The sequence below is a fragment of the Sander vitreus genome, chromosome 5 (genome assembly GCF_031162955.1).
Source record: "Sander vitreus isolate 19-12246 chromosome 5, sanVit1, whole genome shotgun sequence".
NCBI lineage: Eukaryota > Metazoa > Chordata > Actinopteri > Perciformes > Percidae > Sander > Sander vitreus.
The window spans coordinates 34,252,646-34,268,277 of NC_135859.1; the positions used below are offsets into that span (position 1 = coordinate 34,252,646).

General features: G+C 40.0%; 1 protein-coding gene across 1 annotated transcript in view; it reads right to left on the bottom strand.

Moving 5' to 3' along the window:
- pebp4 (phosphatidylethanolamine binding protein 4) overlaps positions 1 to 15,632 on the bottom strand; it is an 80,140-nt gene that overhangs the window by 44,666 nt on the left and 19,842 nt on the right. Inside the window, exon 4 of the mRNA XM_078249843.1 lies at positions 2,912 to 3,010. Coding sequence (XP_078105969.1) covers positions 2,912 to 3,010 — 99 coding nt within the window. The remainder of the gene's footprint in view (positions 1 to 2,911; positions 3,011 to 15,632) is intronic.

A 15,632-nucleotide genomic window follows, 5' to 3' on the forward strand; every position in this document is an offset into this window, starting at 1 on the left:
CTTTCGACGCGAAGGAGCAGCGGCTCTACTCCGAGCTCCTCACGGATGACTGAGCTTCTCACCCTATCTCTAAGGGAGACACCAGCCACCCTCCTGAGGAAACCCATTTTGGCCGCTTGTACCCTGGATCTTGTTCTTTCGGTCATGACTATAATATAATTTACTCTTAATTTATAATAATTTTTTTAGGAAGAAACCTCGGCAGACCCAGGCTCTTGGTAGGCGGTGTCTGACGGTGCTGGTTGGGGGTGTGATGAACAGTGGCAATAATAGTCACAAAGATAGATAATGGAACTGTGACTAGAAATAGTAGTTGTAGTAGTTCATGGCATAGCAGGGCACTGCCGGGCATAGCTGGGCGATTAGTATGCATATTGAAAAAAACTAAACTGAGGTTGTGTGATTTCACCCAGCAGTGTTATATACATATACATATATAGATTTTGTCAACTAATCAATTAGTTAATTTAATCGACAGAGCTGTAAAACTGACAAAGAATCATACAAAAACAGCAATTTATATTTTGTGTTTACCAGAGATGTGCTCATAATTTTCTTGTAAATAAATTAAGCATGAAAAAACATTAAAAGGGGGCGGCCCTATTTTCTATGCTGTAATTCATAAATTGAGCTACATTGCCGTCAAAATCACAACTGCCCTGAAACAAAGTCGAACACACTCACATCGACATTTGAAAGAAAAAAAAAAAGGTGTGTGATGTCACCCAGCCACCCTGGTCAATTAAACACCTCCCACTACAGGTTGGCATCACTCAAAAGGCTCATTAACCCTTCTGACCAACCACCAGTCGCAATCAAAAAAACATCCCGTCACATTGGCCAATCCTTACATGGACAACGCAGGTCAACTCCCACACAAGTGACAGGAAATTGAATTGCTGGAGAGAACGGGGTCTCTCTGAGCACTTGAAAGACATTTGTTTATTCACAGCTGGTCACACGGCCAGACAGACTTTATGGGCTTAAAAAGTAAGAAGCAAAGGTGATGCCTAATGCAATTTCACAAAGTGGAAATTACTTGTTTTTTTGTACATCATTGATATATGCGAGTGATATGAGGTAAATATTCCTACAGGCAAGCAGGAATGCGGTTGCATAAATCATCTCTAAAGCCGAGCACCGATGAGCTGAATCACAAAATTCTCAATGCATGAAAAGGTTTACTAAAATATATATATCCCAGATACATCACATTTGGATCTATGAATCAATGTGGCATTTACTTTAGTGTGCAACTACGCCTTACAGAACAAAACGGGAGCAGTGATACATCGCCGAAGCGTCTTTGTGTGGTTGTTTATCCAGACCACTAGTCTTAATCTACTGGGTTGATCTCGCGGTTCCCGCGGGATTATAAAATATCTGCAAACCTCCAAATATTTGAGGCAATCAACAACTCAACACGCATTTGGCGTTGGGATGCAAGAATGTGAAAACACACAAACGAACGGATAAAAAGGAGTGAAATATGAAGAGAAATAAGGGGATCGGAGCGGTGCCCATTTCGGGGGTGTAAAATATGGAGAAGTGTGGATCATTGGGGGAGCTGCTCTGCCTGGGGGAACAGATGAAGGGAGGACACTCTGCCAAGATCTCTCCACTGGAGGGGGAGCTGAGGGACTGGAGCTCTATGGGAGAAAGAGTGTGCGCCTCGCATGCTGCTCTCCTCAATCTCAGTCTCACACGCCTGCATTGACACGTCCCAGGCTCTCTGCAGCGGAGGGAAATTGCTGCTGACAGGGCCTTGCAAACTTTCACAGCCATTTAGAAAGACTTACTCCCACACTTTTGTCACAGGCATTTATTGCACAAGATACATGATATGAAAAATTTACATTTCTTGAACTTGGCATCCTTTTTTTTTAACCAAGTTAGGCTTAAAAAAAAACATTCATAATTTTTCAGCCCTGCGATCGGCCCCGGTGCAAATGTAAACACACGACACGCCAAGTGAGACCCCGAGATTATGAAAATGCACAATATTCAAAGAAAAAAAATCCAAACGCTACTTCATAAATTTGTAACATATGAGCTCCTAATCCAATAGCAAATGTGGTCTGTGTCACCATCACCCAAACACACAAGGCTGTTTTTAAGTGAGAACAGAGGTTATTGCAGACTTACTGTATATCCCTTTCCCACTGGCCAAAAATTCCATCTACACCCACTAGATCTGGCTTGTGGGAAAGGTGACAATTGGCATTCACTCCCGGGACAAATTACTCTGCAGTAGGCACCGGTACTGCAGTCGGCTCCAGCTCCAATCGACAACAATGAAAACAGGACACTCGGGTAAAGTAGAGACGCTAATTTTTCGACCCTTTTCCGGCGCAATGCTGTGACACGTATCGGCTCCGTCGGTGACCTTTGTCATCTCGACCACAAATTCCGTCCGTCTCCGTCCATGCAGCGCTCGAACATCAAATTAGTCGGTACCGAATTTTAAAAGAGAGACTTAATAAGTAACAGATATGAAAAAGGAGTAACCACCGTAACATTTTCACTGACCTCCATGTTGCTTTCTACTGTTTACTAACCCTGTGTTGTAAGAGTAACATATCCCTTTAGAGGAAAAGCAGAGCCAGTGCGTGTGTGTGTGTGTGTGTGTGTGTGTGTGTGTGTGTGTGGTGTCTGTGGTGTGTGTGGTAGAGCGAGTGACGGTGAACGGTGAAACGGCGAAAGTTTATGAGCAAAGATATCAAGTGAATGTACAGCAGAGTTTGCAGTTCTGTGCACTGTATCGGAAAGCTGTAGCAGGAAAAGTTAACAACACCTGTTTTCTGGCAATGGGAAAGGAGTCTATCGGCTATTTTTAGCAGGTTTACAGCTGTTTAAGACACCAGCATATACACGCAAATGTTGGTGGAAAAAGGGTGTTACTGTACTGTACCTGCACGTCCACGACCAGCCAGTGCCTCCAGTAAGCAGCCGTTGGTTGGGCACGGCTTGGAGCATCCGGATCAACCATCACCAGAACATACATCTGATTCTGCAGAAACAGAAGGGGATTCATATATCATTACTTTTAATACAGACAAAGCATGAGCTTTACTACAGTACCACACACATTGTGATTGGCCCCAAAGGCAGTTCCTGTAACAGCGGTACCTGATCTCTTTCGCTTTCTAAATGTGCCGTTTGTGCATCACAATGCCCAAGGCTCGAAAGCCATCTCTGCGGCTTACAAGAGATGATTTAAATACTTTAAAACCAAATGCTTCACTTTACTTTCTTAACTTTTCCTACCTTAAAATGCAGCAACGTGTAGGGCTGCTCCATTATGGGGAAAAAAAATCATAATCACGATTATTTTGGTCAATATTGAAAAGATTTGGAAAGATGTTGCAATTATGGAATAAATAAAAAAAAACAACAACAGTGAAAACACCTTGAACTCCGACATTTCCTTTAATACTTCCTTTAAGACGAAATAAGAGTTTACTTGCAAAATGTAATGTGCAAAATAATTGTTTTCCTCAATTACATTGTTTTTGTGAGCCGAAATCTTAATCGTGATTCAAATTTGATTAATTACACAGCCCTAGCAACGTGTGAATTTATTTTTATTCATTTTGTGTTACATAGTTATTTGATTTCTCGACTGAGTACACAAAGCAGACAAACACAGTTCACACTCGAAGGTTGGGTTTGCCTTTTGTTGGTTTGACACATCATTTTAACAGTCTTACTTCAGCTGTCAAGGCCAAAATGTACAAAGTATTACATGACTATATTGTTGTAAAAAACATGAAATAAAACTGTTAATAATAAAAAGGCAACAATATATATGAGATTATGTTCTTTTGCCATGCTAATCACCGACTGCAGTACACTCTTATAGCTGTCTCTTCTCTGTTATTCCTTAAACTTAATATCATTACTGTGACATCAATAAAAATGACAACATTTTGGATCCGATACCAAATCCTCTCGTTAACATATTCACAGTAACTTTCTGCCACTTACACAGTATCTTTGTACCCCTCAATCTGTCAATACATAAAGTGAGAGAAAAAGCATCTTAACTAACACTTGATCACAGTTATTGGACGTTGACTTGGCGGCCTAACTGCCGGAAAATTTTCATTCTGTCTGTCCCTAAAAGTTAGAGAATTATGAGAGCAGATTGAATTATTGCGAGAGCACATTTGTCATCCCTGGTCCTGCGCCCAAAATCTGCCAGACCATATGATGGGCTTTTTTTATTTTGTTCACTTCCTCTACAAACAGAGACATTAATCAGGGCTGTTTCAATGTTTCAATCCACGATGTCCTTTTTACTATATTTTCAACTGAAGCAAGACCATAATGATATTGGCATTAAGTATATAAAACAGATGTGTTTCTTACAATCTTACACTGACTGCCAAACAACACTGTCTGTCTGTGCAGCAGTGAAACACTTCACAGAATCAAATGCTCGTAAACATAAACCCTAAATGCCTGTTTGTTGTTTCCTATCAAGACATTCTTAAAAGGCCTCTGAAAATTATCGTAAGCTGATGTACTTGAACGAGATAAAGAGGTAGTCATGTATTTTTCTGCAGATGCTCATTTTCAGAAGGATTCTCTGCCTACCTGACAAGCAGTAATAAGCGTAAACAACTAAGCCTAATAATAGGATAATACTGTAGTCTCAGCGATAGTGCCTGCAGGTAACATCCAGACACACCGGCAACAATAGAGCCTCCTCCACAGTCTGTCAAAAGTGACTCTATATCAGTGACCCCCCCGGGCAGCTTACCAACCATGACCTGTTGCCTTCTCAAGAGTTGTAATCCTCATTTGTACATGTTCGCTACCAGGCAAAAAAAAAAACACTTTGATAATGTAGTTACACTAATATTTAAGTCAGACCCTGCATTGAGAAATAGCATGGTTTCAAACACACACACACACACACACACACACACACACTCACACAATTTAAGCATTTAAATTAAAAATGACCTCCAGTCACAATTATCATTGAAAGAAACAGCACTTTATCGGTTATTTCACAAAAGTTACCATGGATGGAAAGTACACTGTATGGGGCAGGCTTAGTTCTCCTAAAGCCAAATTTAGAACATTACAGTTTTTTACAATCACTTTGCTACTAATTTCAGAACCTTGATGTCATTTTTCCAAACTCTAGACACAAAACTCACAACGGTCATCACTTGTAACACTGGCTGTCCAATGTTCAAACCAAAGCAAATAAGCGCTGTGATTACTCTTCTGAAGTGATTTTGGAGAGGGAAATTAGGAAGAAATACACTGGTTGACTGACATGACACCATTGTATTCATATAATATCAATCCAGGCTAAAGTGAATGATATTAATAATGCATGCATGTTGCTTCCTCTAAATGTCAGGTTGTGGTCGACTAGCGGCCTGCTTTGGTTGTTTGATAAATTGATTAAAATAGATCATGATTGTTGGTTTGCTGTGCATGCAGAGCCTGCATGTCACACTCTTCAACAAACTGTCTTTCCAAGAGCACCTAAATCAGTGTAAATGAGGTTATATCAGAAACAAACTGCTGTTGTAGATTAGTGTTACGTTTCCAGCGTCGCGGCTCCGAACCATAACGTTAGTTGGGACAGACGCCTTGTTTCTTTAGGCTAACTATGTTAGCTTTAGCTTGGCTGGTAGCAGCTTTCTGCGGTGAAAAATGGCCGGGAGACGTCGTGATTACGTTGCATTAATCAGGTGATTTAGTTTGTCTTTGCAGCGAACATAAAACACTGACTACTGTAGCTTCACTACCCATGGAAAAGCATGTGCATCACTGTGTCAGCGGCAGCTGCCGCTTACGGTACTTTTCTACACACGGGAGAGCCTCACTTCCCATAACAACCCCCCCCCGTCGGACTAACGTTACGTCACATGACCACCTGTCTTAAAGGGGAAGGGTCGGCCGGTAACAATCATGGAAAAGAAGAACGGTGAGAGTTTACTTTTCTATCAAGCAGCAAAGAAGTTGTAGCGTCAACATCGTAACGTCCTGCGATGTGACTATCGCGCATGCGCACATCGCGATGTAGACGATGAAACAAAATATCGTGCAGCCCTAATATAAAGTATATATCTCAATCATCAGTAACAAGTTGGCAGAATTGGACAAGCAATTCCAAGGGCCTGCATGCATACAGTGCAGTACTGTCAATACTGTAAATAGTCTCAGAGATGGTACATGGGACCATAGAAACAGTGTCTATGATGATGAAATATTACATCCATAGATCATGTATTCTAACTGGTTCATGCTCCACACTAATTGGTGATAATGAATCTTGTTATCTTGAAACTTTCATGATCTAAACATGGACTATTGTTTGTCTGTTTCCATACAACTATGCATTAAGAGTAATGCAACAGTAACTTATCATTTTGAGTAGTTGTATTGATTGATAGTTAGATCATTGTAATGAAATGAATAGACAATCATCTGAAATGTAATGTGTGAATTGCTTTTTGAAATAGTAGTACTTTGATGTTAAGTTGTGTCATACTGAACAGGTGATTTTTGTTAAATGAACAAATGATCTTTGGTTTATGTGTATTGTATCAAGCAATTGAAAAAAGAGTTAGTGTTAGAGTTTTGAAAAATGTGTATTTTGATCATTGGTTGTGAGTTTTGTGTCTAGAGTTTTGAAAAAAAGACATCAAGGTTCTGAAATTAGTGCCAAAGTGATTGTAAAAAAACGGTAAGAACATTTCACGATTTCCAAGTAAAACAACTAAAAACAGCGCCTGTTTATGGTGGCCTGGGCACCAGATTTCAATTATTTCTGCGCATATTTAGTCTCTACCTGTAAGAATCTGGCTGGTCCAGCTGGCACGAGCAGCAAATAATACAAGAGGCTCCCTCCGTGCTTGCACTTCACACATTGTGGCATGTACCCCTCTCTCTTACAAGGACACTTTTTTTTTCTCCATCTGTCAAAATCCACATTAATTACGCACAGATATGTGTGAAAGACTCCAGGGAAAAACAGATGCATATTCTGCCATCTGAAATAATTCATCAGGGCTCGAACAAACTAAATGTATATCAAAACATGTTTTAACACGGCTAATTCTCATGGCTGGATACTGGAAGGAACACAGTTTCCAAAAATACGTTATCAGTATTACCCACTAATACTATACTGAGAAGGAAAAGTTACATTTGAGCCCTGATGATAATTTGAAACTCTCTTTCATTTTCTATATTTTGGAGGACACACAAAGCTATTGTTTATTAGTATTATTATTTATTAGTAAAGAATTCCACTTGTTTTAATGGTTCTGTGTTTAATAAAGCCAAAGCCCAAGCTTAGACATAACTGAAATGCCTATAATATGACGTAAAATCACACCCTCTTGTTAATATTGCAATTATACAACGGTTACCAACAATATTAAAGTTATAATCAAACTGTATTCATATTGTGAGGCAGTTCCAAATAAAAAACCAACAGAGATGATTTTTTAGTCCCTCCCTGTTTAGTCAGCTAGCTAACATAAGCTAACGTTAGCTCTGTAGGGATCATGGGAACTCTGAATAACAGAATAGATTCCGAGCATATAAACACAAAAGTGCTTTGCAAGCTCAATCTTGTTATAACTAAGACATCTGAAGAAAAATAATATTTTTCTCTCGACAGATTTAGCTCCTGTACGTCCACGAACTTCACATGTAGCAGCTGTTTTTAACATAGCGCCGAGTCATCAGCACAGCTGATGTGATCCAAACATTTCCAGTAATCGTTAACTCCAAAAAAAAATTCTATTATTTTGATTAATAACTTTATATAAATAAATTGGAGAGTTCCTGTGTGTTCCGCTGTTGTTCCTGATTTATTTAATGAAAACAAATGTTTTAAAACGGTTTTTGACTCAACTCTGTAATGTCGACATGGAAATGGCGGAATATTTAGTAGTATTTCATGATTTAGTGATGAGCCTGGTGTGCTGTCATGCTGATTTGAGCACGTTCTAAATGTCTACTTGAACATTCAGATTGGCTGGTCGGATCTACTTGTTGCATAATCTTTTTTTATCTAGTTTAATGTAAATTATTGTAAAAGAGATGAGAGGTCAGCTGCCCACTCTGTTATACTCAGTAATGGTGTCTAAATGACTGTGAAAATGCCAGAATAATCTGAGAGCTCAGAGCAGAAGTGAAATCTGGGTAGGTGTCGTCCACAGACCACAGAGCATCATCGGGCTTTATACAGGCTGGAGGTGGGGGGAGATTGAGTCTGCTTTCTCTTGGGATTAACCTCCCACGTCCTGCTGTGATCACAGCAAAACGGCCCAATGGGACCACACCTCGGACCGCCAGACGGCTGGAATAAACCCTGCAGCCGACGCCTGGACGTCTCTGTCACGGCTACTGGTCAGGGGCAGAGAGGAAAGGGGAACAGAGAGGTACTTTTGATCAGTGACATGTATAGAGTTTGAGTGGGGAGTCACTCATTGAGAAGGTTTACATGCACACTAATATTCGAAATATGACAATATTGCGAAATTGATACAGGTCATGTAAACAGCATTTTCTGTTTGGATATTACGAAGAAGGCCTTTTTCCGAATATAGAATTTTTTGATTAAAGGTACACTGTGTAGGAATTTCTCCCATCTAGCGGTGAAATTGTATTTTGCATTCAAACTAATAGTGCTCTCTAGCACCTCGCTTTTTCAAATGCGTGTTGCAACTACGGTAGCCGTTATGTACCAAGAAGCTATGATAACATGTCTTCCAATTTTTGCTTTTTTGGCGACGAGGATTCCTTCTCCTGTGGCTCGGCATAAGTACGATCCTCCATTATGAACTAAAGTGCAGTGCAGGCTTTCACATTTGCAGTGACAAGCACCTCTCACTGATCTCCTTCTCCGTTTCAGCTGGTTTCAGTCACGTGACGCTGGCTGTGAACGAAAACGCGTTGTGGATTAGCTAGACAGGTAGTCTAGTGCTCTTTGTCCCTCTCAGCGATTAGAGTTTTTCAAAATGGCGGAACAACACTGAAGCCTCCTTGGACTTGCCCGTCCGATGTAAATACAGATAAGAAATTCTTCGCTTGCGAGGATGAGTCAGATCATTGGCAGAGGTCATTTTAAACCAATGAGGACATATTTATGAATGAAGACATTGATTTTAACTAATAAAATACTTAAAACACTACACAGTGTACCTTTAAGACATGTGGGATATGCCGGTATTATTCTGGGTTTTAGAAGTATTCTTAGGACATGTATATAGGACGTTCAGAATCTGCGTTTCAATCAGGGCTTTTACTGCAGTTTGTGACAGTTTATGTCCTCTTGCCTGTTTATGGCTTACGTGCTGCTTCTATGGTTACTGTACAAAAGAAAAGAAGGAGAAACACAGCTATTTTTAAACATTATCAAAGACTTGGGTATCAACAGGTTTTTGGATATGTACAAAAATCGCAACGCCAAACTTTTTAAGAAGCTGGTTGAAGGAAGGAAAGAGGGACGCTGTGTTTGCACGGTCCAACAAGTCCACCACCAATTATATTGCACTGCTGCATGTAAACGAGAATATTAGTGGAATATTCACTTTCATTAGCCATGTAAACAGCTTAGTCGGAAAATTGACTTTTTTGGAATAAGGGCAAAAACAAATATTATGTTCATGTAAACGTAGTCACTGAATACTTGAACTAAATACCTCTTCATGATTATATATCATGGATATGCAGGTGTAGTTTTTCTTCTCTTTTTTTAAATAGATTTTTATATTGTTGTATTTTCAAAAGATGACATGAAACTCCCACTCCATGCCAATAGCATCGAGGAGATTGAGTCTGCTTTCTCTTGGGATTAACCTCCCACTTCCTGCTGTGATCACAGCAAAATGGCCCAATGGGACCACACCTCGGACCGCCAGGCGGCTGGAATAAACCCTGCAGCCGACGTCTGGGCATCTCTGTCATGGCTACGTGTCAGGGGCAGAGAGGAAAGGAGAAGGTGCTTTCTTCAGTGACATCTATAGATTTTTGAGCGGGGAGTCACCTAAATCCATGAACTCGATACCTCTGTATGATTATTTATCATGGTTTACAGGTGTAGTTATTTTTTTTAAATACATTTTTTTTTTTATTGTTATATTTTCAAGAGATGACATGAAACTCCCACTCCATGCCAAAAGCATCGAGGAGATACACTATTTGCAAAACAGAAGACGTTGGGAGAACAAAGGCAGAAGAATACCAGTGTCTCTGAGGATGTAAACTACTGGCTTACCTTTGAGTGAACTCTGCTGGGGATGAGAATCAGAGAGATGTCTAATCGCTGCTCTCGTAGAGCTGCCTGGGCTATCGAGCCCAGCTCTGCTAACTGATGACACCATGAAGGGCGAGAATAAGTTAGTGAAGAGGGAGGGAGGGAGGGAGGAGAGGCCCCTCTGTGAGTTTACAAGTTCATGCTTTATCCCTGACCCAATACCAAACAGTGTCATCCGTGCAGCTGCCTATTAATATACCCATTGCTTTATCCTCCATGTTCTTCATCTCCTTCAGCCTCGGCGCACAGAACCCGCAACATTTCATTAAATGGCCAACTGCGCTCACCGCTCCACCCGGGCCAAATCAACGCATCGATCTCAAATCCCTGTTTAAGTAGCAAAAATACTTGAACTCGTTTGGTAATTAACAGGTATCTGTGTTGTGATTAAGACACGGCGGTGGCTTAACAATCATCGACTGCGGCTTAGAACAAGGTTGAAAGATCGATCTGTAAATACAGAAAAACAGAAACTCTAAAAACACGACTGTAGAAGTACATTTTTCAGATGATGAATAATAATTTCATTGTTTTAAAGTATTTATAAAAGATTTGAAATTGAACTTAATGTACAATCTAGTATCATGTGAAGTCATAGATTCAAGGTCTCATTTCGGAGGCAGGATAGCAGTGAGAGAGGCAGAAAGAGCAAGTGATGGGGAAGGGTAACAGTGGAACTGCTGTCAGGGTCAGAAAAGGAGGGTCGTCCATTGGAGGGGAGGTCAAGGGTCAGCCAGACAGCCGTAATTGAATCCTGACGAGAGAGTGTGGGGGGGCGTAGACCTAAAAATGAGATGGAGATAGAAGGGGGGAGGGGGGGCTGTGGCACTCACCTAGAGGTCCCCATCCTTACAGGTGAGGAGGCCCTCGTTGGTCAGTAATAACAATCGCCCCCCCCCACCTGTCATCTGCAGATGCTTTGAAAGCTCATTGTTCCTCTCTGCAATCAGCATTATAAAACCTCCTTCACAGGAAGTCATGAAGGGCAGATCGGTAATCTGCCACAGAGGAACCGGGCGAGAAAGAAACATTTCGGGGGAATCATGTCATTATTCTAGTGTTATGATTATGGAAACATGAATTAGGGCTGGGTATCGCCACTGATGTCCTGAATCGATTCCGATTCACAAGGCTCCGATTCAACCGCCGATTCGATTCTATGTTGCTTTGATTAGGGATATGTCAGTTACAATACCAATGTAGTTTGGATATGAGAGGCACTCAGAGAACGTATGCTGTACATTGTACAAAGAACCCTCTAACCTGCTGCATTATTAAACATATTAATGTTGTTGTTAATAATTGACCCCAAAGCAGTTACATAGAGACAAAAAAAATTGTACAAGTGAAAATAGCTGTGCCAGTGGCTGGGTTGGTTCAGTGGGTAGAGCAGGTGCACATATACTGAGAGGTTTATGCCTTGATGCAGAGGTCCAGGGTTTGAATCCGACCTGTGACGATTTCCTGCACGTCTTCCCCCCCCTCTCTCTCTTGCTCTGTCCCCTTTCTCACCTAGCTGTCCTGTCAAAATAAGAGGTGGAAAAGCCCAAAAAAATAATCTTTAAAATAAATAAAAAATAGCCGTGCCAGTTTTTCTTTAAACGTTATAACATGGGTTAAACTAACTAGTTTCATATGATACTAATATCTTCACTCTACAACAAACTCACATCATTTCAATGTATTTCTCAATAAAAATAAGAATAATCCAAAAATGATCATTCTCTCCAATACCGTAAATCATATCGCAATTGCAATATCAGTCAAAATAATCGCAATAAGAAACATATCGTGCCGCCTCCTCTCCTTCGATTTTGACCCCAAAAATGTGTCTCCACCCAACTTTATGCAAAGTGCGATAATAAATCATTGGAATGTCCCTTTAAGATGGTATATGAAAGAAAAATAATTGTAAAAGTTTTGTTAGTGAAGCTACTTGATGTCTTAGATATTGTAAATCAGCAGAGAACGCAGTAACATTTATAAGCAAATGTTTTTGGGGCATTTTGGGCCTTCATTTTTATAGGCCAGCTGAAGACATGAAAGGGGAGAGAGAGGGTGAGTGACATGCAGCAAAGGGCTGCAGGTCGGAGTTGAACCCCTGGCCACTGCACTGAGGAGTAAACCTCCATATGTGGACGCGTGCTCTACCAGGTGAGCTACCCAGGTACCCTTACATTTATTATTAAACTCCATAACACATCATGTCGGTGCTTCCTGCCACTTTAGTGCAACTTGAGTTCAATTGATGCTTCTAAGACTATTATGCAAGACGATTTGGGCTGGTAACAACTACAGTTACTGGTTTAACACTCAGATTGATTATTGACACTTATAAATGATATGCAAAGAGAATGCCAATACTCCTCAGTGTGTTCTTAAGCGCCTCACACAGTGCGGGCTGCTCACTACCTCCAAACCAACCTATTTTTAACTCAGCCTCACTCCCACACAGGAGTGGAGTGTGAAGTGGCTTATAAATCCACACTTGGAGGAGCCACATGGTCAAAGGAAAGTCACATGTGGATACAAACGCATATTCTAGGCCCAAAGAAAACACAGCTACTAGATCCCCGCTGGGTAGCCAAACAGAGAAGTGAGGCAGCGGTTCAAGGGGAATCACAGAGGACTGTAAAACAAAAGTTTACATAATCATTTTTTTCAGTTTGAACATAAAAACATGGATTACAATGCTACATATTTTCTCGATTAATCGATTAGTTGTTTGGTCTATAAAAAATGTCGATCAATACCAATACCAAATACCAATACCAAAACCCAAGATGACGTCCTAAAAAGAGCTGCAAAGATTAATCAATTAGTTGTCAACTATTAAATTAATCGCCAACTATTTTTCATAATCGATTAATTGGTTTGAGTAATTTTTTTATGAAAATAAAGTAAAACTTCTGTGATTCCAGCATGTTAAATGTGAATATTTTCTAGTTTCTTCACTCCTCTGTGACAGTAAACTCTTTTTATATCTTTCACAAGACATTTGAGGACGTCATTTTGGGCTTTAGGAAACACTGATCGACTATTTTCTGACATTTTATAGACCAAACAACTAAGTGATTGATTGAGAAAAAAATAATAATCGTTAATTGTAGCCGTTAAATGTCTTGTCTTGTCCACAACGCAAAGATATTTAGTTTACTGTCACAGAGGAGAGAAAAAAAACAGAAGATTTTCACATTTAAGAAGAATTTTTACATTTTTTTCATAAAAGATTACTCAAACCGATTATCAAAATAGTTGCGAATAATTTAATAGTTGACAACTAATCGATTCATCTTTGCAGCTGTAGCCTACAGTATATATTCTGCACAATATCAATATACTGTAAATATTCTCTGTCTGTGTGTAACATGCAAATTCTTGAAACATCCATTACCTTGGCCAATAAAGCCACAAATGATTCGCTCTCGCATACAACTGTAGACGTGTTTGTATGCAGTCTGTCCTGAACTCTGTTTGCAAAGCCTTGTACTTTCGTGGTGCAGTTTGGAACAGCTACGAAGCCATAGCTAACAGAGAGATGGTTCACAGTCTGATTGAAGCTTGAGGGGGGTGAAGGAATTAGTAGCAGCCTAGGGAGCCATTTCTGCATTTCTCTCAACATTGAAGACCTCTTTCGCCGCGCCATGCTTGCGAACACAGCCGTGCTCATGTTAAGCTTATTAGTCACCCTGGATGCGATCTTGCTAGCTGAGGCTTTCAACACTTTCTAGTGGTGGCTTTACACACATACACCTACTCACTGCCATGAAAGCATTTCTGCAAATGCACATGCTCAAACACAGTAACTACCACTAACAGGTACTCAGAAGTAGCATGCAGCCAGGCTAAATGAGGCGAGAGGGAAATATTTTTGTCATGTAGTTTGGCTGCTAAGAACAAAACACAGTCAAATTACAGCACTGGACTCATATCCATAATTACTCTGTCAAGCATGTCAAACACTGAGAGTCATAGATCTGCTTGCACCACCAAGTGCAGCCTATAAAAGTTTATGGTGAGCACATTCTAATTACTTCACCAGGATTTGGGAATCTAAATAAACTATTTGATTCTAAAAGTACTAAGGGAATAATTTGGGAGATAAAGAGAAATAATTAATATGGATCTATTGGGAATAGCGGATGCTTTGGTTAGTGGACTGTATGTGCAACTGAAAACAGCAAGTTGACATGAGATTTAAAAGCTGTAAACACCTAAAGCTCAAATTGAACATGTGCTCAAACAAATTAACTATCTGGGTCATTACATTTAATTTTGGCAGCTATTTTATTCATGTGGAAACCAATTGTTCCATTTTTTATTTGGAGTGAGAAGAGTGAAAGCTTGAGCTACATTATCAGTCTGGTTCATTTCAAAGGGTAATTTTGTTTAGTTTTTTTTCAACCTGGGCCCTATTTTAGTCTCTATCTAATTGACTAATGTGAACAAAAATCTTTGAAATTGGTCCAGTATTGAGCGAGAACGCTGTAACCGGCAGCCGTGAACCGGGCTGCAATATAACCTACAGGACAAATGTGCATCGTCAATTTCCGTCCACTAAAAGTTCTGTTTTTGCCGCTGACAGGCTCAGATTATTATTCTAAGTGTCTGACAACATTATGGAAAGGATCCCTACAGAGATAGACCTTTTTGTTAAAGAGTAAGATTTTTTTGTTCAACATGAAACAGCCCCGAAATCACCATCGTCAAAGTAGACGTAAACAAATAAAACTATCAAAAGCCGTCTTGGTTCGTCTTTCCACTGGTGCAACAATCACCACTCTGGAAATAAACGCTTAATTCACTCATTTACATGTGAAAGTATGCGGGCTCTATACACGCTAAAAGTAGTGATTATTTACATGGAGTCTGGTGGGTTTTATGGGGTGATTTCGGGGATGTTTCTGTGTTAAACAAAAAGGATCTTACTCTTTAACTAAAAGGTCGATCTCTGTAGGGATCCTTTCATAATGTTGTCAGACACTTGGAAGAATAATCGGAGCCTGTCAGTTGCAATAACAGCACTTTTAGTGGACAGAAATTGACGATGTGCAATTGCCCATTAACGTTACACTGCAACTTGTTTCCCCAGCGGTCTTGCTTAATACTTGACCAATTTCAAAGATTGTTGTTCCCATCAGTCACTTGGACACAAAAACATGGGAAAAAAATAAGGGGATAAATCCAGGTTGAAAAAAAAAAAACGAAGTTACCCTTTAATAAAATAATTATTGCTATTTTTGCATCTACTTTGACACTTAGTGCCACATTTTTAAGGACCGTCTATAATATAATATCTGAAAGGCTTACAACAGTTACACTTCATGGAGAA